Below are 23,175 nucleotides of genomic sequence, written 5' to 3'. Positions count from 1 at the left end.
AATTCTTAGATTTGGTCTTTCTAGGTAATTACATATATCTTGTTGATGGTATTCATTCCTTTTTGTTCTTTTTCCCCACTGACTGTATTTTCAAATAACCAGTATTTTAGGTCACTGATTCTTTGCTTTGCTTGGTCCATTCCACTGTTGAGAGTCTCTAATGACTTCTTCAGTTCAACAGATACGTTTCTCAGTTCCAAGATTTTCATATTTTTCCCCAATCTCTTTGTTAAATTTCTCTGATAAATTTCTGAATTGCTTTTCTGTGGTTTATTTTATTTTATTTTTTGGAGATCACTGAGTTTCCTTAAAATGGCTGTTTTGAATTCTTGGTCAGAGGGCTCACAGATCACTATCTTATTAGGGTCTGTCACTGTATTTTTGCTTTGTCTATTGGGAAGGTCATAATTCCCTAATTGCTGCTGTTTTTTTTTCATGTGTTTATATCTTTGCATTAAAGGATTATTTATTTAAGTTTTATTTATCTACCTTGTTTTGGTTTTATTGGGTATATTTTGCTTAGTGTATTTTTGTTGCCCAGGCTGGAGTACAGTGGTGCAGTCATTGCTTACTGTAATCTTAAACTGCTGGGCTGGAGCAATCCTCTGACCTCAGCCTCCTGAGTAGCTTGGACTGCAGGCGCGTGACACCATACCTGACTAAGCCCAGGTTCACCTCGGCTCTGCTAAATGGAGTGCTGCCTATCCTGATTTGGGAACATCCTAAAGTGGTTATCCCCACAGTGTGTCAAGGCTGGCTGGGGTTTGTGTCCAGGGACCTTTGTAATGTATGTCTTACTGCATGGTGCTGCTGAACAGCCACTTTAATTTGGTGTCTCCTTTGGCCAAGTAACAGAACAGAGTTTCCAGGGCTCGGGATAGTAGTTTAGCCTCTCCCCTTTGTCGCCTGTCCTCAGTGTTATTTCTCCCATCAGGCAGCCACAATATTTTCTGCAGGTTAAGGCAAGGACAGGTTTCCTGCCAGAGCACCCAAGATGGTGAGAAAGCTGGTTTACCACCTCAGTCTCACTTTTTCTCGTATGATCACCATGAGTCAGGAGTAGATTTTCTATGCTCTTGATGCCAGGCAGAATTGGGGGAGCGACATCACAGATCTGGAAGTCTGAATCTCTGACCATTCACTCTTAATCTTTTTTCACTTCTCTGTGGCCTCAGAAATTGTCTCATCCTTATATTTGAGTTCTGAGTGTTACTGGTTAAAATCTCATTGCTATATATTTGTTTTTGGTTTTCTGCAAGGGTAGTGAAGCCAGTTAGCTTCTGTGCCACCACTTTGGAACTGGAAGTCTCTATTTTCTAGTAGAAATTATTTTAAAGCATCTATTATTACAATGCTCAATGACATGAAGGAAAATATGCTTCTTTTAAATAAAAGGGTAGGAAATGTCAGCAGAGAAAGAGAAAATGTAAGAAATTACCTAGTGAAAAGTCTACAACTTAAAAATACAATATCAAAAATAAAAAATGGATGTGTTAACAGCAGAATTGATTAAATAAATTTGAAGATAGATCACTAGAAATTTCCAAACTGAATGAGTGAAAAAATAAATAGAGACTAGCAACATATGGGACAATATCAGAGCTAACATACATGTAGTTATTGCAGAAGGTGAGGAGAGAGAGTAAGGGAGGAAAAAAAAATCTAAAAGTGGAAAACTTCCTACTTTTGTCAAAAGATATACATTTGCAACTTCAAAAAGATAAGCAAACAGCACACTAGATTAAATACAACAAAAGCCATGTCTAAGGACATCATATCATTTTTCTGAAACCAAAGTAAGGAGGAAATCTTGAAAGTAGACAGAAGAAAATAATGCATTATACACAGAGAAAGTACATTTTAACACACTATTGACTTCTCATTGTGAACCATGGAAGTCAGAAGACAGTGGAATAACGTGTCTGAAGGATTCAAAGAATAAAATATTGGCCATCTGAAGTTTTCCATCAAGCAACAATATTCCTCAAGGATGAAGGAGCAGTAAAGCCAGGACATCCATTCTAGAAATTATGCCAATGGCACATAATACCAGGAGCAAACTTGCATCTTTAGGAAATAATAAAGAATATGATAATTTCTTGTTGAATAGAAAGGATGATTTTTCCCTTTTAAAAAGTTGTGTCTAACATGTGGAAATGATAAGTCTGTGTGTATTGTATGTACATGTAATGCATATGACAACTATAGCACAAAGATGGAAGATGCTAGGGTGGAGGCAGGTATATGGAGCTGTACTATTGCAAGGTTCAACGTTGCTGTACATAAAAAATCAATACTTCAACGAAAATGGCATACTAAAAAATGTTCAGTTAATGCAAAAGAAGATAGGAAGGGAAAGGCAGAGGCACAAGAAAAAGAGGGATAAACAGAAAACAAATATTAAATGGTACCTAAAAATTCAACCGTATAGAGATTACATTAAATATTAAATGTACTCCAATATAAAGGAGGAAATTGCCTATAAGATAATGTCGAATATAGAGACATTAATATGTTAGTAAATGTATGCTAAAAGATACATCATGAAAATAAGAAACATAAGAATATTAGAAATTTGACTGTATTAGTGTCAACTAAAATTGAATTTAAGACAAAACCTATTGCCAGAGATATATTGTACTGTTCAAAAGTCAAATTATCAGGAAAATTTATATGTATGCACCTAAACTCAGTTTTAAATGCACATAATTTAAATGCACCTTGACATTTTGGGCTGGATGATAAAAAAGAAAATAAATATATGCATCTAAAACTGAGTTTTAAAATACATTAAATAAATATAAGTAGAATTAATAGGATGAGTAATACTACAATAAGCATTGGCGTTTTTAATACCACTTTCTTGATGTTTGATGGAATAAATAGAGAAAAAAGACATAAATTATTAGAATAACACTATCAACCACATTGTCCTAATAGATAACCAAACCCAACAACTGCAGAATACATATTCTTTTCAATTATGACATCATGCATAGTTTGAATGGATATGAAACAGTGGATAAATGGTACTTAAGCCACAGGCAAAACATTTATTTATTGATGGATTTGGATGGCAATCACAGTGCAATTGAAGGTATTGTAGGCTTGATAAGCAGTTGATTCCATTCATTTCCATCAGTGAATACAACCTTACCTTGGGCATGAGTGGTCCAGATTGTTTAATAGCAGCCATGATTTGTTTGCAGAACTCATGGCCCCCAAAAGGTGTATCTGTAATCTGCGAGTGATTAGTCTTCCTTGCAGCAGATGAGACCACTGGCCAGGCCCTTGCCAACTGAGGAAAAGTCAGTAAAAATAAAACTTCTGGAGGGTTGTCAGAATTAGGAGTCAGCGAGCTTTTTCTTTAATGGACCAGATAATAAGTATCTTTGACTCTGCATTCCATACGGTCTCTATACTCAGCTCTGCTGCTGTCATACAAAAGCATCCATAGACAGTATGTAAGTGAATGGGCATAGTTGGCCCACCGTCATAGTTTTTGCCTAACCCTGAATTAAAGCTGGGGTAATGGCTTTACATTATTCTACCATGCTGATTGCTCCTTACTTCAATCAGCCTTCCAGAGTTGTTGGGGTTATACAGTTGTCAAGGTCCAGTGGGCATCATCAGGTTTCACCTTTGCTGGGCCATCAGTGAATGAGGCCCAAGTATTTAAAGGAAGCCCTGTGAATCCAGTGCCTATTGAGCCTGTGACATGTTTCAGGCAGTGGAGTAAAAAATAAAGTGGCTGTAAAACCCAAGGTTCTGCTCAACCAGGCTGGCTGTACTCTGCAATATACCATTTCCATTTGAATAGCAGTCCCTGTTGGTTGGGCTCTTCCCATCTTGTTCATTTCCAAGTTTGAGTTGACCCATCCCCAAGTAAGTCTAGAAAGTCACAAGGCCTCCATGGGTCAATTGTTCAATTACAATTACAACTTTGTAGCTGGTTAATAGCAGCCTTCTAAAAAAGGGAGTGCACTTGATGGCTGCATCAGGCAGGTGGCGATGTTGTACTGAGATAACACCTCTGAGTACTTCAGCCATTAAGCCTTTATCTAAACATTTTACTCTTGGAATCCCGTGTTGTTTCTGGCATATAACATGGGAAGGAACTGGAAGCCTAGTAGGTGGTCTGTTGTGCAGATGTCTCACTATCACCTTGGTATACATTCACAAGCCTTTAAGTACAGTTATGTAAGCCATTAATACTAGTTATATATTCATCAACATAAGTCACAATGGTAGTACATTGAATGGGACTAAAGGGTCCCACCGTTTTACATCCCATTCCAGTATGTCTTTCCCCCATGAAAATTATAGACTAGTGTGTTTAATGTGCACATGCTAGTTGCTTCAGTGACAATTGCCCTTTGATAACATTATTCCCTGTCTGCATGACAGGGGAAGCTACCCTGTGGATAAGGTGGGATAGCCAGGATGTTGGGCTTTTACCTCACTTGGCCTTTTTTCTTGGTGGGGGACGGGATCTTGCATGGTCACCCAGACTAGAGTGTAGTAGTGCTCACTGCAGCCTTGAACTCCTGGGCTGAAGAGATCCTCCACCTCAGCCTTTGGAGTAGCTGGGACTACAGGTGCACACCACCATGCCCCACTAATTTTTCTAAAAATTTTTTAGAGACAAGGTGTTGCTGTGTTGCCCAGGTTGGCCTCTAATCCTTGGCCTCAAGAGATCTTCCCACTTTGGCCTCTCAAAGGTCTGAGATTGCAGGCGTGAGCCACTGTGCCCAGACTGAAATTATTTTTAATGCAAGTGTTTTTATCAGTGCTGAAGGATAAAAATTGTTGAAGAACATGGCTGGCAAGGTCTCTAGAACTTGTATTTTAATTCCTTTTTTTATATTTCTTTACGTTTTCATTAAACATAACATCATCATATGGCTTGGACTTTCACAAGGTATTATTGGTATATGCAGTTATCTTTATGATTTGAATGCCATTTTCATAAACATCTAAAAGTTTGGTGCTTTTGGTTTTTAGACTTTTTAACCAGGAATTCTTTGCTCTTGGGTTTTCTTTCTTTTCCGGTAGGGTTAGAAAGGATGTTGTCAATTTGAATCATTAGGCATACTTTTGGCCATAGAAAGAAAAGCACATTTAACAATGGTTTTTTAAATCAGGGTTTATTTTTATCACATTATAAAAAGTTTGCTGCTGGTCTTTCCTCAATGATGTCTTTGTGACTTTTTTTGCTCTTTCCCTCATGATTGCTTTATAAATGTCACTTTGCTGGGCATCATTTCAGCCTTCAGGGTAATAAGATGGAAAGAAGGGGCAGCATCAGTGATGTTAATTTCCTTTATCAGGAAAGCAGATCCTTTTCCAAAATCCTGCAATAGCCACCTGGCTTTGTCTGAGTGATCATAACTTGGTCAGCACTTGTTGTAAAAGAGGCTAGGCAATCACCCATTAAGTATCTGTAGTGGCATTCAGTGAAGGAGCAAATGTTGGAGATGATGTTGGATTTGCCTCTCAGTAGTTTTGAGAAGGAGCATGGCTCTGTCCCCCAGGCTGGAGTGCAGTGGTGTAATCCCAGCTCACTGCAGCATCTGCCTCCCAGGTTCAAGCGATTCTCCTGCCTCAGCTTCCCTAGTGGCTGGTATTACAGGCTCTCTCTGCCATGCCCAGCTAATTTTTGGGGTTTTTTTTAGTAGAGATGGGATTTTACCATGTTGGCCAGACTGGTCTTAAACTCCTGACCTCAAGTGATCCACCCACCTCGGCTCCCATAGGATTACAGGCATGAGCCACTACCTCCAGCCTAAAAATACTTCTTAAAAAATAATTTCTAAGGTTTGGTATGGGGTTGGAGGGAATGCTGTTGCTGGTCACTTTATTTTCTAGCCTGGTATTGCTGATCAATACCAGAGTTATTATTTGACTATTCTAAAAATGCAGATTTCTTGGTCATCCCCCCTCCCACCCAAATACCTCCTGAATCATAATTCTGAAGGTGGGACCACAGGATCTGCATTTTGTGCAGATAATCTCAGTGCTTCTTAGCACACTAAAGTTTAAGAATCTCTGTTTTAGATTTTAGGACGTTAAATCCCAAAATTTTATCACTATTGTTCATTGAGTTTGTTACTGAGTTTTTGGTGGTGAATTCACAGCCTTATAAAATGGTGATTTCTACATCTTAGATGCTGAAATGTAGAAATATTTAGTTCTAGTGCTCAGTCCTCTTGTTTCATATGTACATTGACTTAAACTCATTTTGTGAATTAATTTTGTTAAATTAAGTTTTGATAAAATGTTGAACATCGTTGAAAACACATTTTTTGAAATTTTATGTTTCATGTGAGTATATCTGCTATGTTAAATATTGGTTACCCCAAATACTACAGTTTTTAATTCTCAAATCAATGAAATATTTAAAAACAAATAACTCAGATCACTCAAAGTACTTTTATGTAAATCAGAATTACTGGACTAGGATTACAGTATGTTTTTAAGAACAAATATATTCGCTTTTTAGAGGCCTAATTGGTTTCTGATTGGCCATATTTTATATCATTATAATGAGAAATAAATGTGAGATATTATAAATATACTAAATAATAAGGAAAATTTAATGAATGGTAAATTACATAACCCAATGTAAATTTGCAGAACATTTAATTAAACACTGTAATACTGTGTGTGTATCTCATTAGTTAAGAACTCTGACATTTGTATACTTAAAAACTCTAAATTGATAATAATGAGTGCCCTAATGAGGATTCCCAGATTAAGTTAGGTGCTGTTTGCTTGAATTTTTCTTCTTATGCCACATTTTTATGCTGAATGGAAGGAAACTTTATTAAGAACATCTGGTTATACCTTTTACCCTTATTCAAGCCACTTGTTTAACCCAACCCCAGATGTGAAATGAGCCAAAGCACAGATAAAAATGCTAGTTTAGCCTTCTCAGCAGCTGCTTATCTTCCTTTGAGCACAGACAGCAAAAGCATCTCTAAGAACTAAGGGGCTATTAAATGAAACCACAGACTGTAAAAATAAGCTATAGAACATCACTTTCAGCAAACTAGCAAGTTAGTGTTTCTTTCATTTTTTTAATGATAGATTTATTGAGGCATAATTCGCATACATAAAGTTCACCATTTTATAACGTACAAGTCAGTGGTTTTTTAGTATATTCACAGAGTTATACGTTGATCACTACCATTCAATTCCAAAACATTTTTATCACCCCAAAATAAACCTTGTACCTATTCAAGTTACTTTTCATCCCCCCTCCTTGATCCTTGGCAATTACCAATTTATTTTCTGTATCTGTGGATTTGCTTATTTTATGCCTTTCATATAAAATGGAATCATACAATATGTGGCCTTTTATGTCTAGTTTCTTTCACTTTGCATAATGCTTCAAAGTTCATCCATTTTTACATATGCATCAGAAAGTTCATTCCTTTTCATGGATGAATAGTATTTCATTGTATGGATATATAACATTTTGTTTGTTCATTTATCAATTAATAGACATTTAAGTTATTTCCACATTTAGGCTCTTAGGAATCTGGAACATTTGTATAGTTCTTGTATAAACATATGTTTTCAGTTCTCTTGAATATCTAGGAGTGAAACTGCTGGGTCATATGGTAACTTTATGTTAAACTTTTGGAAACAGGTTTTTTTTTTTAAGCTTTTATTTTTTAGAGATGGAGTCCTTCTCTCTGTTGCACAGGCTGGAGTGCAGTGGCTCAATCATAGCTTACTGCATCCTCAAACTCTTGGGCACCAGTGATCCTCCCACCTCAGCCTCCGAAGTGATTAGGATTGCAGGCACATGCCACTACACCTCACTAATTTTCTTTTTTGTTTATGTAGACACAAGGTTTCACTGTGTTGCCCAGGCTGATCTCTGGCTTCAGGTGAACCTTCCACTTTAGCCTCCCAAAGTGCTGGGATTACAAGGGTGAGCCATTGCACCTGGTGGAAGCATTTTATAAGTGGCTATACCATTTATATTTCTCCTATGGAAATTTGAGGGTTTCAGTTTCTACACATCCTCACAAAAACTTGTGGTATCATCTTTTTTAATTTGAGCCATTCTCATTGTGGTTTTTATTTGCATTTCCTTAATGACTAATGATGTTGAGAGTCTTCATATGCTTATTGGCCATTTGTTTATCTTCTTTGGAGAAATATTTGTCCCACTTTTTTGCTTATTCTTTTTTTTTAAATTTTATTGCATTTTAGGCTTTGGGGTACATGTGAAGAACATTCTTTTGCTTATTCTTAATTGGGTTGTCTTTATGTTGTCGAATTGTTTAAGTTATTTATGTATTCTAGATACTAGATCTTTATTGGATGTATTATTTGCAAATACTTTCTCCCATTCATTTTATTGTTTTTGTTTTGTTTTGTTTACTTTCTTAATGCTGTTCTTTTTTTTTTTTTTTTTTTTGAAACAGGGTCTCACTCTGTCACCCAGGGTAAAATGCAGTGGTGTGATCACAGCTCACAGCAGCCTTGACCTCCCTAGGCTCAAGCAATGCTCCCACCTCAGCCTCCTGAGTAGCTGGGACTACAGGCACACACCACCATGCCCAGCTAATTTTTGTATTTTTTGTAGAGACAGGGTTTCACCATGTTGCCCAGTCTAGTCTTGAACTCATGGGGTCAAGTGATCTGCCCGTCTCAGCCTCCCAAAGTGCTGGGATTACAGACATAAGCCACTGCACCTGACCTTTTTCTCTTTTCTTTTCTTTTTCTTTTTAAAGAGACAGGTTTTCACTCTGCTGCCCAGTTGGCATGCAGTGGCACCAGTACGTCTCACTGCAGCTTCAGGCTCCTGGGGTGAAGTGATTCTCCCACCCCAGCCTCTTGAGTAGCTGGAACTACAGACATGTGCCACCATGTCAGGTGAAGCTGGTTTTATTTTTTGTAGAGACAGGTCCTTGCTGTTTTGCCCAGGCTAGCCTCAAACTCCTAGCCTCCAGCAGTCCTCCCACTTTAGCCTCCCAAATTGCTGGGATTATAGGCATGAGCTACCATGCCCAGCCAATGTATTCTTTGATACACACAAAGTTTTTAATGTTGAAGAAGTATGATTTATCTACTTTGTCTTGGGTTGCACGATCTCGGCTCACTGTAGCCTGTGCCTCCCAGGTTCAAGCAATTCTCCTGCCTCAGCCTCCCGAGTAGCTGGGATTACAGGCATGCACCACCATACCCAGCTAATTTTTATATTTTTAGTACAGACAGGATTTCACCATGCTGGCCAGGCTGGTCTGGAACCCCTTACCTGAAGTGATCTACTTGCCTCAGCTTCCCAAAGTGTTAGGATTACAGGCGTAAGCCACCATGCCTGGCCACAAGAGTGATAGCAGTTGTTGATATACCAGTGAAAACAGATGTTTGGACAGAGTTGGAATATATTTTTATGATGACAATAATAATAATAGCAAACATCTTTGAATAGTGCTTATGAAGTGCTAGGTACTGTTCTAAGTACTGTATGTAATAACTCATACCCAACAACCCTATGAAATTGGCATCATTATTCCTATTTTGCAAATGAAGAATCTCAAGGCACAGAGCTGGTAACAAACTTTCATAAGCATGTAAGTGGTAGATATAACTGTGATATATTGCCTTATAACGTATGTGGCTTATATTTATAACATATGTTATAATATGTATAATATGTTATAATATGTAAAGCTTATAACATATGTGGCTTTGTATTTATAGTATTGTTTCTATGTATTTTCATAATCTTCTATAATATCAAACTTTGTAGATTATTTTTTATTTCAAATTGGTATTTTAAATCTAACCTGATATGAAATTATATGTGTATGCACACACATGTGTATATATATTTATGTGATGTATATAACTGGATAGATAATACTGCATTTTTGCATTAAGAGTTGCCTGGAAGGTTGTGTTCCAAGATAATGAGGAATAGTTGTCTCTGGGTTGTAGGATTTATGTGTGTGTGGTTTTTTTAAATACTAAAGTGATTTTCTCTGTTCACATTTTATTATTTTATTGTATGTAGCTATATTCTACCTTGAAAACAAGGTAAACAAAATGTCTGCTTGCTATTGAATTTCATTTTTCTTCTTTTAAGCAGATAATCCATGTCTTTTAAAATTAATTAATTTATTTTAGAGATTGGAGTCTTACTCTATTGCCCAAGCTAGAGTACAATGGCACAATCATAGCTTACTACAGCCTTGTAACTCCTGGACTTTAGTGATCCTTCTCTCTTAACCTCCTGAGTAGCTGGGAGGTTAGCAAACCACTGCGCAAACCACTGTGCCTGGCTTGCTATTGAATTTTTTAAAGTACCTTAATTTCATTGGTCTCATATTCTTAACTCATGTCTTGTATGGACTCTTCTTAAGAGAAGACTTTCTGTATAGTTTTTCTTCCCTGTACTGTGAAGAATCTGTTAACACTAACTTTGAATTTCAACTGAGCAAAAGATTATTCCCATGAAAAGAATGCCATTCTTTTCATTGTAGATCTATATTATAAAACACAATACTGAATTATTGTATTTCGAATTGCATCAACCAAAATTTTTCTCAAAATTTGATTTTTCTCTTGTTATAAACAACTACATAGTATCCTTGATTTTGCTTTCTTTTCTTCAAGGCCTTAAAATTTATTGTCTGGTCCTCTAAAGAAAAAGTTTGCTGACCCCAGTTAGAAAGAAAACTCCACTTCTCATATCCACAATCATTTTCTGCATTAGTTTCATAGCATTTTGAAATGTGGCCAAACACAAGCAAATATCTTTTGCTATGCACATCTGCTTAGTTCCTGAGCTATTGACTAGTTAATAATAAGACTAGTGTCTTAAAGAAATAATTATCTAAGTATGTTTGTGTCCTAAATTTGAGAGCAGGGGTTTGGGTAGTGAGTGGTACCTGTACTTTTAAAATATTTGTTGTCACAGTTGCCTAATTTGTACATGGTAAATGTTATTTGTCATGATATTCATGGTATTGAGTGCCATAGAATTAAATCAGTGATGCAACTCGACTCCTATGTAGCTCTTCCTTTTATGATGAGAAAATGTTTATTAGAAATAGCATTCCATCTGGCTGGGCCAGGTGGCTCACTCCTATAATTCCAACACTTCGGGAGCCCAAGTTGGGTGGATCATGAGGTCAGGAGTTCAAGACCAGTCTGACCAAGATAGTGAAACTAAAATATTAGCCGGGCATGGTGGCAGGTGCCTGTAATCCCAGCTACTTGGGAGGTTGAGGCAGGAGAACCACTTGAACCTGGGAGACAGAGGTTGCAGTGAGCCGAGATCGTACCACCGCACTCCAGCCTAGGCCACAGAGCAAGACTCCATCTCCAAAAAAAAAAAAAATGAAAAAAAAAATAACATTCCATAATTGAGGTCCAAAAATCATTAAGATAATGTCATCATCTTATTACTAGATTTTCATGTTCACAGGTTTTTTTTTTTTCATTTTTAATGTCTGGAAAACCATCTGGCTAGTTAAATAATAGCAATAGTTATATTATGCTACATTTTGTGGATACGCAACTTGTTATTCTCTGTAATGTTATTTAAAGGATTAAACTTTCCCTACTTATTTTGACAGCTGATATCTTTAGCAGTCTTCTCTGCTCATTTATATATGCTGATGTGTCTTCAAGGTCATAGAGCAGAATCACTTCGCTAATAACAGTTTTCAAAAAAAGCATTAGGTGGAATTCTTTCTTCCTGCGTTGTTACTGATTGTTAACACCACCTCTATATAATGAGTATTCTTTTTTTTTTTTTAATTGCATTTTAGGTTTTGGGGTACATGTGAAGAACATGCAAGATTGTTGCATAGGTACACACATAGCAGTGCGATTTGCTGCTTTCCTCCCCTTCACCTGTATCTGGCATTTCTCCCCATGCTATCTCTCCCCAACTCCCCACCTCCCGCTGTCCCTCCCCTATTTCTCCCCAACAGACCCCAGTGCATGATGCTCCCCTCCCTGTGACCATGTGTTCTCATTGTTCAACACCCACCTATGAGTGAGAACATGCAGTGTTTGATTTTCTGTTCTTGTGTCAGTTTGCTGAGAATGATGGTTTCCAGGTTCATCCATGTCCCTACAAAGGACACAAACTCATTGTTTTTGATGGCTGCATAATATTCCATGGTGTATATATGCCACATTTTCCCTATCCAGTCTATCATCGATGGGCATTTGGGTTGGTTCCAGGTCTTTACTATTGTAAACTGTGCTGCAATGAACATTCGTGTGCATGTGTCCTTATAGTTGAACGATTTATAATCCTTTGGATATATACCCAGTAATGGGATTGCTGGGTCAAATGAAATTTCTATATCTAGGTCCTTGTGGAATTGCCACACTGTCTTCCACAATGGTTGAACTAATGTATACTCCCACCAACAGTGTAAAAGTGTTCCTATTTCTCTACATCCTCTCCAGCATCTGTTGTCTCCAGATTTTTAAATGATCGCCATTATAACTGATGTGAGATGGTATCTCAGTGTAGTTTTGATTTGCGTTTCTCAAATGACCAGTGATGATGAGCATTTTTTCATGTGTTTATTGGCCTCATGTATGTCTTCTTTTGTAAAGTGGCTGTTCCTATCCTTTGCCCACTTTTGAATGGGCTTGTTTGTTTTTTTCTTGTAAACCTCTTTTAGTTCTTTGTAAATTCTGGGTATCAGCCCTTTGTCAGATGGGTAGACTGCAAAAATTTTTTCCCATTCTGTTGGTTGCCGATTCACTCTAATGATTGTTTCTTTTGCTGTGCAGAAGCTGTGGAGTTTGATTAGGTCCCATTTGTCTATTTTGGCTTTTGTTGCCAATGCTTTTGGTGTTTTGGTCATGATAAACGATAAAGGGGATGTCACCACAGATTCCACAGAAATTCAAACCATCATCAGAGATTATTACAAACAACTCTATGCACATCAACTAGTAAACCTGGAAGAAATGGATAAATTCCTGGATATTTGCATCCTCCCAAGCCTAAACCAGGAAGAAGTCGAAACCCTGAATAGACCAATAACAAGATCTGAAGTTGAGGCAGCAGTTAAGAGCCTACCACCCAAAAAAAGCCCAGGTCCAGGTGGGTTCACAGCCGAATTCTACCAGACATACAAAGAGGAGCTGGTACCATTCCTTCTGAAACTATTCCAAATCATCCAAAGTGAAGGAATCCTACCCAAATCATTTTATGATTCCAACATCATCCTGATGCCAAAACCTGGCAGAGACTCAGCAAGAAAAGAAAACTTCAGGCCAATATCCATGATGAACATAGATGCAAAAATCTTCAATAAAATGCTGGCAAGCCAATTGCAATAGCACATCAAAAAGCTTATCCACCATGATCAAGTAGGATTCATCCTGGGGATGCAAGGCTGGTTCAACATACGCAAGTCTATAAACATAATTAACCACATAAACAGAACCAAAGACAAAAACCACATGATTATTTCAATTGATGCAGAGAAGGCCTTTGACAAAATTCAACAGCCCTTTATGCTAAAAACCCTCAATAAACTGGGTATTGATGGAACGTATCTCAAAATAATAAAAGCTATTTATGACAAACCAACAGCCAATATCATACTGAATGGGCAAAAACTGGAAGCATTCCCTTTGAAGTCTGGCACTAGACAAGGATGCCCTCTCTCACCACTCCTATTCAATACAGTATTGGAAGTTCTAACCAGAGCAATCAGGCAAGAAAAAGAAATAAAGGGTATTCAAATAGGAAAGGAGGAAGTCAAATTGTCTCTATTTGCAGATGACATGATTGTATATCTTAGAAGACCCCATCGTCTCAGCCCAAAATCTCCTGAAACTGATAAGCAACTTCAGCAAAGTCTCAGGATACAATGTGCAAAAATCACAAGCATTCCTGTACACCAATAACAGTCTTAAAGAGAGTCAAATCAAGAATCAACTGCGATTCACATTTGCTACAAAGAGAATAAAATACCTAGGAACACAACTAACAAGGAACGTAAAGGACCTCTTCAAGGAGAACTACAAACCACTGCTCAATGAAATAAGAGAGAACACAAACAGATGGAGAAACATTCCGTGTTCATGGTTAGGAAGAATCAATATCGTGAAAATGGCCATACTGCCCAAAGTAATTTACAGATTGAACGCTATCCCCATCAAGCTACCAATGACCTTCTTCACAGAACTGGAAAAAACTACGTTAAACTTATATGGAAGCAAAAGAGAGCCCACATAGCCAAGTCAATTCTAAGCAAAAAGAACAAAGCAGGAGGCATCACACTACCAGACTTTAAACTATACCACAAGGCTACAGTAATCAAAACAGCATGGTACTGGTATCAAAACAGAGATATAGACTAAAGGAACAGAACAGAGGCCTCGGAGGCAACACAATATATCTACAACCATCCAATCTTGGACAAACCTGACAAAAACAAGCAATGGGGAAAGGAGTCCCTGTTTAATAAATGGTGTTGGGAAAACTGGCTAGCCACATGCAGAAAGCAGAAACTGGACCCCTTCCTGACACCTTATACTAAAATTAACTCCAGATGGATTAAAGACTTAAACATAAGACCTAACACCATAAAAACCCTAGAAGAAAATCTAGGCAAAACCATTCAGGACATAGGCATAGGCAAGGACTTCATGAATATTCTTAAAATGAAAGAAAGAAATTCCTTTTCATTGACAGACCAGGAAGTGGTCTTGATTATAAGTGTTTTGGAAAAAGATGTTATTTAACATAGTTCAGTTTCAATGTGACTGGAACATAGATTGTCCAACTTTATATAGTTGACTCTGTCATGTGAAAATGTATTTCATATTATAATATTAATTTCTTCTGGTACTGGGTTTCTCGTCTCTTGCTTCTTCTGTTTACACTCTTCTTTGTCCTGCCTTTCTCTTTCTCTTGCTTTTCTACTACTTCCATTCTTTCTTTTAATAGGATCCCTGATCTATTCAGAAAAGTTAGTTAAGCTGAACATAATCGTAGGCAAGCTATAGAAGTTAAACACTTCTGGAACAACTATTTATCTGAAATACTGGGATTGTTAGGAGTTAAATTGCTCAATTTTCAGGACAGTCTTTATAACATTAGTATGTCATTTGGATGTGTTAACATAATTGGGATTGGCAGACACGTGGTTGAATTTTGAGTTTGTTCCTGTATTGATAATGTTCGTCTAGCAGTTTTCTACCAATGAAGTCTCTTATCTTGATACATAAGACTAAAATTTCTTTTTTATTTAATAGATTCCAGGCTCTTTTAAAAACTTTGATGGCTACCTGTAGCTTTTGTTCATGGTGCATCTCTGAAATATGTAGTTTTATTTGAAGATCTCGTATATTGAAAAGTGCTTCTTTGACTACTTGGGGACTTTTACCTAATTCATGATATTATAATGAAGCTAATATGCCTCATAGATATGTATATATATAGCTATTTTTAAATTTTTGTGGGTACATAGTAGGTATATATATTTATGGGGTATTTGAGATATTTTGATACAGGCATATTGTAAATAATAATCACATCAGGGTAATTGGGCTATCCATCACCTCAAGCACATATCCTCTGTGTTACACACAATCCAATGATGCTCTTTTAGTTATTTAAAAAATATTTTTTAGCAATTTAAAAATTTTTTTGTGGGTACATAGTAGGTAGGTGTATATATTTATAGAGTACATGAAATGTTATGTTTTGTCCAAGTGCTGTGGCTCATGCCTGTAATCCCAGCACTTTGAAAGGCCGAGCTGGGTGTATCACCTGAGGTCAGGAGTTTGAGACCAGCCTGGCCAATGTGGTGAAACCCTGGCTCTACTAAAAATATAAAAATTAGCCTGGCATGGTGGTGGGTCCCTGTAATCCCAGCTGTTGGGGAGGTTGAGGCAGGAGAATCACTTGAACCGGGAGGTAGACGTTGTAATGAGCCAAGATCACACCACTGCATTCCAGCATGGGTGACAGAGCAAGACTCTGTCTCAAAAGATAAGAAATGTTTTAATACAGGCATACAATGTCAAATAAGTGCATAGTGAGGAATGGGGTACCGATCTCCTGAAGAATTTATCCTTCGAGTTATAAACAATTCAATTGTTTTTTTTTTTTTTTTTTTTTTTTGAGACAGAGTGTCACTCTTGTTGCCCAGGCTGTAGTGCAGTGGCATGATCTTAGCTCACTGCAATCTCTGCCTCTAGGGTTCAAGTGATTCTCCTGCCTCAGCCTCCCCAGTAGCTGGGAGTACAGGCATGTGCCACTACGCCCAGCGAATTTTTTGCATTTTTAGTAGAGACAGCGTTTCACCATGTTGGCCAGGCTGGTCTCGAACTGCTGATCTCAGGTGATCCACCTGCCTCGGCCTCCCAAAGTGCTGGGATTATAGGTGTGAGCTACCACATGTGGCCCCAATTATATTCTTTAAGTTATTTTAAAATATATGATTAAGTTATTATTGGCTATAGTCACCCTGTTGTGCTATCAAATAGTAGGTCTTATTCATTCTATTTGTTTAAAAATGTAAAATTAAATTATTGTTGACTGCAGTCACCCTGTTGTGCTATCAAATACCAGATCTTATCCATTCTTTCTATTTCTTGTACCCATTAGCCATCCCTACTCCCACCTCCTCCCTCCACTACCCTTTCCAGCTTCTGGTAAACATCCTTCTATTCTCCATCTCCATGAGTTCATTGTTTTATTTGTTTATTTAATTTTAATTTTAATTTGTTTTGAGGTAGAGTCTCACTCTGTTGTCCAGCCTAGAATGTAGTGTCGTGATCTCAGCTCACTGCAACTTCCACCTTCTGAGTTCAAGAGTTTCTCCTACCTTAATCTCCTGAGTAGCTGGAATTATAGGGATGCGCCACCATGCCTGACTAATTTTTGTATTTTTAGTAGAAACAGAGTTTCACCAAGTTTACCGGGCTGGTCTTGAACTCCTGACCTCAAGTGATCCACCTACCTCTGCCTCCCAAAGTGCTGGGATTACAGGCGTGAGCCACAGCGCTTGGCCGTTTATTGCTTTAGGTTTTAGATCCCACAAATAAGTGAGAAAATGCAAAGTTTGTCTTTTGTAAGTGACTTATTTCACTAAACATAATAACCTCCAGTTCAACCCATGTTGTTGCAAGTGAAGGATATTATTCTTTCTTTTTATTGTGTATATGTACCACATTTTCTTTATCCCTTCATCTGTTGATGGGTCCTTAGGTTGCTTCCATATCTTGGCTATTGTGAATAATGCCGCAATAAACATGGCAGTGCAGATATCTCTTTGATGTATTTCCTTTCTTTTGGGTATATACCTAGCAGTGGGATTGCTAGATCGCATGGTAGCCCTACTTGTAGCTTTTTCAGGAACCTCCAAACTGTTCTCCATAGTGGTTGTATTAATTTACATTCCCACCAATAGTGTATGAGGGTTCTGTTTTATCTTTGTCCTTGCCATCATTTGCTGTTACCTGTCTTTTGGGTAAAAGCACCCCCCCCCCTTTTTTTTTAATAGAAACTCTGGTTTTATTTTCAGCTTTACATTTTTGACAAGTGCAAGGTGAGCCAGCGTTATAAATATTCCAATAATGACTGAAGTGATAACTTCTACTGGCATGTCTTCTTCTGAGTCTCCATTTCCTCCACTGATATTCATCCAAATAATAAAAGTAACACAATTGCAATTGAGTTTACTATTATCAATGGCACTCCTATCACAGTTCTTACAGATCGAATAAGGTTCATTAGCTGCGATTTAATTCCTCCTCTCTGAATCCACCAATTCCCTGGTCTATTCCCCAGCCAATGTTCTTGAGGAATCGCTCCTCATGTAGCATGGCGATGGCATTAACACAGAGCAGGGCTGCCTGCAGCGGTGAGTACAGGGTAAAGGCTGTGGCCATCTGGAGCCGCCCCGAAGTCCAAGTAATTTTTCTCTAGCCGCCGCAAGGGACCTCAAAAGCTTTTTTTTTTTTAAACATGGGGAAGATGATGTCTCATTGTAGTTTGATTTTCATTTTTGTGTTGATCATTGATGTTGAACATCTTTTCATATACTTGTTTGTGATTCGTATGTCTTTTGAGGAAATCTATTCATACCTTTTGCTCATTTTTAAATAGAATTATTAGATTTTTTTCCTTTTGAGTTGTTTGAGCTCTTTATATTTTCTAGTTATTAATCCCTTATTAGATTGACAGCTTACAAATATTTTCTCCCAATGATTGGGTTATCTGTGTTGATTGTTTCCTTTGCTGTTCAAAAGCTTTTTTAACTTGATGTGATCCCATTTGTCTATTTTTGCTTTGGTTGTCTCTGCTTGTAGGGTAATACTCAAGAAATCTTTGCCCAGTTCAATGTCCAGGAGTTTCCTGCAGTGTTTTCATGTAGTAGTTTCGTAGTTTTAGGTCTTAGATTTAAGTTTTTAACCCATTTTGAATTTATATGTGTATGGTGAGAAATATGGGTCTATTTTTATTCTTCTGCATATATATCCAGTTTTCCCAGCACTATTTATTGAAGAGACTGTGTTTTCCCCATTATATTTTCTTGACATCTTTGTTGAAAGTGAGTTCGCTGTAGGTATGTAGATTTGTGTCTGGGTTCTCTATTCTGTTCCATTGGTCTGTGTGTCTGTTTTTTATGCCAGTACCATGCTGTTTCAGTTACTATTTGAAGTCAGGTAATGTGATTCCTCCAGTTTTTTTCTTTATGCTCGGGATAGCTTTGGTTATTCTGGGTCTTTTGTGGCTCTATATACATTTTAGGACTTTTTTTTCTATTTCTGTAAAGAATGTCGTTGGTATTTTGATAGGGATTGCATTCAATCTATAGATTGTATATGGTATTATGGCTATTTTAACAATATTGACTCTACCAATCCATAAACATGGAATATCTTTCCATTTTCTTGTGTCCTCTTCAGTTTCTTTTTATCAGTGTTTTATAGTTTGCATTGTAAAGATCTTTCCCTTCTTAGGTTAATTGCTAATTATTTGATTTTATTTTTAGCTATTGTAAGTGGGATTACTTTGTAAATTTCTTTTTCATATTCTTCACAGTTGGCATGTAGAAATGCTTCTGATTGTTGTATGTTGATTTTGTATCCTGCAACCCTACTAAATTTGTTTATGAGTTTTGGTAGTTTTTTGGTAGAGTATTTAGGTTTTTCTGAATATCAGATTATATGATCTGCAAACAAGGATCATTTGACTTTTTCTTTTCCAATTTGATTGCTCTGGCTAGGACTTCCAGTACTTTATTGAATGACAGTGATAAAAGTAGCCATCCTTGTCTTGTTCCAAATATTAGCAGAAAGGCTTTCTGTTTTTTCCCATTCAGTAAAATACTAGCTGTGGGTCTGTTGTACATGGCTTTCCTTATGTGGAGGTATGTTTCTCCTATACTCAGTTTTTTAAGAGTTTTCATCATGAAGTAAGGTTGAATTTTTATCAAATATATTTCCAACATCAGTTGAAATGATTATATGGTTTTTATTCATTATTCTCTTGATATTATGTGTCATATTGATTTGTGTACTTTGTTGAACTATCCTTGCTTACCTGGGATAAATTCCACTTGGTCATTCTAAAGATTTTTGTAATGTGTTGTTGGATTTGGTTTACTAGTATTTTGTTGAGAATTTTTGTGTCATTGCTCACCTGGGATATTGGCCTGTAGTTTAGTTTTCTTTTCTCTTTTCTTTTCCTTTCTTTTTCTCTTTCTCTCTGTCTCTTTCTTTCTTGCTTTCTCTTTCTTTTTGATGTGTATATCTGGTTTTGCTATCAGTAATACTAGCCTTGTGGAATGCGGTTGGATGTATTCCTTCCTCCTCTACTTTTTTCAATAGTTGGAGTATGATTGCTATTAGTTCTTCTTTAGATATTGGGTAAAACATCTAAGATTAAGCGGTGAAGCTTTTAGTCCTGGGCTTTTCTTTTTGAGACTTTTTATTACAGCTTCAGTTTCATTACTTGTTACTGGTAAGTTCAGGTTTAGGATTTTTTCATGGTTCGTTTTACATATATTCTATGACTGCTTTGACATTCCAAGAGTAGAGTTGAGTAATTGCAGTAGACAGTAGAGCTTTTACATTCTACAAGGGCATATGGCCTCTAATAGAAAAAGTTTGCCAGCCACTGCAGATACATGAGTTGTTGTTATCAGTTATGTGTGTGTGTTTGGGGGCAAAGGGCATTGAGTGTTTTAAGATCTTCTTTCTTTGCATCTCACCTCTCTTCAGGGTCCTGCATCCCTGACTATTGAAGTAACATTCTACCTAATGGAGTTTTGATCAACTGTCAATATGAAACTCACCTATAGAATATTTTTTTAAATTTATAACCCCATCTTAGGTACATTTGGTAATGAGGCAATCACTTACATTCATATTTGGTGATGTGTGATAACTCTTAGATAAATCCAAGTAGTTTGAGACATTTTTGTATCTTTTCTTATTTCATTTCTAGGTACAAGACATCTGCTTCAGCCATGACTGTCGCTGGGTTGTGGTCAGTACTCTCCGTGGTACTTCCCACGTTTTCCCCATCAACCCTTATGGTGGCCAGCCTTGTGTTCGTACACATATGTCACCACGAGTAGTGAATCGTATGAGCCGTTTCCAGAAAAGTGCTGGACTGGAAGAGATTGAACAAGAACTGACGTCTAAGCAAGGAGGTCGCTGTAGCCCTGTTCCAGGTCTATCAAGCAGCCCTTCTGGGTCACCCTTGCATGGTAATTTTCTGTCTCCACTGTTCTCTTGAATCTTCCTTTTGTTCTTATTTTTACAGTTCTAGGATAAAACTAAACTTTTTATAGTCTCTTCCTGTAAGAAGAAGATCTTAGGCTTATATGAAATTATTAAATTTTAGTTTAATAATTTAATTATTAAATCATTTAATGAATTGGAGCCAGTATAGTAATGGTGATCTTTACCATGCTATTTTAACTCCCTGTTTCAATATATAATGAATATTTGGTATCATATTTATGAAATGTAAAACTTGGAACTATTGTTATAACTTCGGAGAACTAAACCTTTTTTTTAACATACCTCTTCCAGAACATTCTATGTTCAACTGGACACTATAGTTTATTAAGAAATATTCATTGTTGGAAAGAAATGGTCATGGGTAATGTGTATTTTAGATAGAACAGCATTTGCCTTTTATTTTAAAATGGGATTGGTAGGATTTCTACTCGTATGTCACAGGAAAAACAAACAAAAATAGAGCAAATAGCTTTGTTATCATCATCCCAATCAATAAATGGAACATTACTGGAATCTCTCTTTTATGTACCTTCTCCATAACATTAAACCACAAATCTCACTTTTATGGTAACCACCTCTTTAGTTTTTTTTTTTTTTTTTTTTTTGAGACAGAGTCTCTGTCGCCAGGTGCCAGGCTGGAGTGCAGTAGCATGATCTTGGCTCACTGCAACCTCTGCCTCCCAGGTTCAAGCAATTCTCCTGCCTCAGCCTCCCAAGTAGCTGGGACTACATGCATGCACCACCATGTCCAGCTAATTTTTATATTTTAGTAGAGACAGGGTTTTACTATGTTGGCCAGGATGGTCTTGATTTCTTGACCTCATGATCCACCCTCCTTGGCCTCCCAAAATCATGGGATTACAGGCGTGAGCCACTGTGCCCAGCCTACTTTTTAAAATAGTTCTACTCCTGAGAAAGTATTCTTAAACAGTGTTGTTTTGATTTTATGTAAATGAATTTATATAGAGTATGTGTATTTTGAAATCTTTGGCTTCTTTAACATTATATTTGTGAGGTTCATTTATGTTGTTGCAGGTAGGTTTAGTTCATTTATTTACAGCTCTCACTATTCCATTGTACTTCTATTAATTTATCCTTTCTACTACTGCTGATATACATTGAATGGTTTCAGGTTTGGGGTAATATGTATACTAATTTTTGAGGGGAAATTCTTGATCATAAGTAGGTGAAACTTAACTTTGATAAACAACACTGGAGTGGTTGTACCATTTCATTCTCATTAGAACAACAGAAAACGTTGACATTAGATCACTTTTTCTGGAGCAGATTTCCCTTGATAGGTGACCGTTTTAGGTTTTCAAGATTGGGGAATCTTATATAGAGAGATTGTGGTTACCACAGAAAGTCATTGTTATTTTATTAATTGATCTGAAATTCATATAACATAATATTGACCATGTAAATGAGACAGTATATTTATAATGTGCCACCACTACCTCTGTTTCCAAAACATTTTCCTTACTCCAAAAGGAAACTACATATTCTTTAAGCACTTACTTTTCATACTTCTTTCCCCTAATCTCCTAGCAAACACCACTCTCTGCGTTGTAGATTGTTAAATTTACTTGTTCTGTATATTTTATATAAATACAATTATAGAATATATAACCTTTTGTTTATGCCTTGTTTCATTTAATATATGTTTTTGAGGTTCATCCACATTGTAGTATGTATTAATACTTAATTCCTTTTCGTGGATAGATTATATTCCATTGTAGGGATATAATGCAATTGATCCATTCATCCACTGATATACTTTTGGGTTGTCTCTACCTTTTGGTTATTGTGAATAGTGCTGTTATGAATACATGTGTACATGTATTTGTTTGAGTACTTCTTTGTAATTCTTTTGAGCATGTAGCTATCCTAATTTGTTTCAGCTTCTATACTGACGGCGTTATACATTTCTTTTGTAATATCTGATGAATTCCAGATGTGTGTGTGTGTGTGTGTGTATGCACATATACACACATACTGTAGGAAACTTTAAGATAGACTGAAAAAAATATAGGTAAATATTATCCTTGGGACTTTTGTAACTCAAAAAAATGAGACTTCTGTTTTCTCCTGAGATCATACTTTATGCTTTGGCTCTATTATTTTTAATGAGAATGGTTGTTATTCATGTGTATTTTACTAGCTAGTGACCCATGATATTTAAGGTTGAAAATTTTTAGAATCAGTCCTAGATGCAAAAGGTCATCGGGAGCTAAACATTAAGTATACCTGAACATAAAGATGGGAGTAGTAGACACTGGGGACACCTGGAGGGAGGAGAGTGGGAGGGGTGAGGGTTGAAAAACTACCTGTTGGGTACTGTGCTCACTACCTGGGTGACAGGATCATTTGTACCCCAAACCTCAGTAGCATGCAGTTTATCCA

The 23,175-nt window shown here is 36.9% G+C and overlaps 1 protein-coding gene and 1 pseudogene across 10 annotated transcripts in view; one reads left to right on the top strand and one right to left on the bottom strand.

Annotated features, from left to right (window-relative positions):
- BCAS3 (BCAS3 microtubule associated cell migration factor) overlaps positions 1–23,175 on the top strand; it is a 664,948-nt gene that overhangs the window by 252,005 nt on the left and 389,768 nt on the right. For all 10 annotated transcript variants that reach the window (XM_032279300.1, XM_032279309.1, XM_032279301.1 and 7 more), the window contains exon 15: positions 20,471–20,735. In XM_032279300.1, coding sequence (XP_032135191.1) covers positions 20,471–20,735 — 265 coding nt within the window. The remainder of the gene's footprint in view (positions 1–20,470; positions 20,736–23,175) is intronic.
- On the bottom strand, positions 17,506–17,922 carry LOC116552572 (annotated as a pseudogene).

The sequence above is a fragment of the Sapajus apella genome, unplaced genomic scaffold (genome assembly GCF_009761245.1).
Source record: "Sapajus apella isolate SASKATOON/1434 unplaced genomic scaffold, GSC_monkey_1.0 scaffold12, whole genome shotgun sequence".
NCBI classification, from domain to species: Eukaryota; Metazoa; Chordata; class Mammalia; order Primates; family Cebidae; genus Sapajus; species Sapajus apella.
Note: the sequence above shows the minus strand (reverse complement) of the source record. Positions and strands in the feature narration are given on the sequence as shown.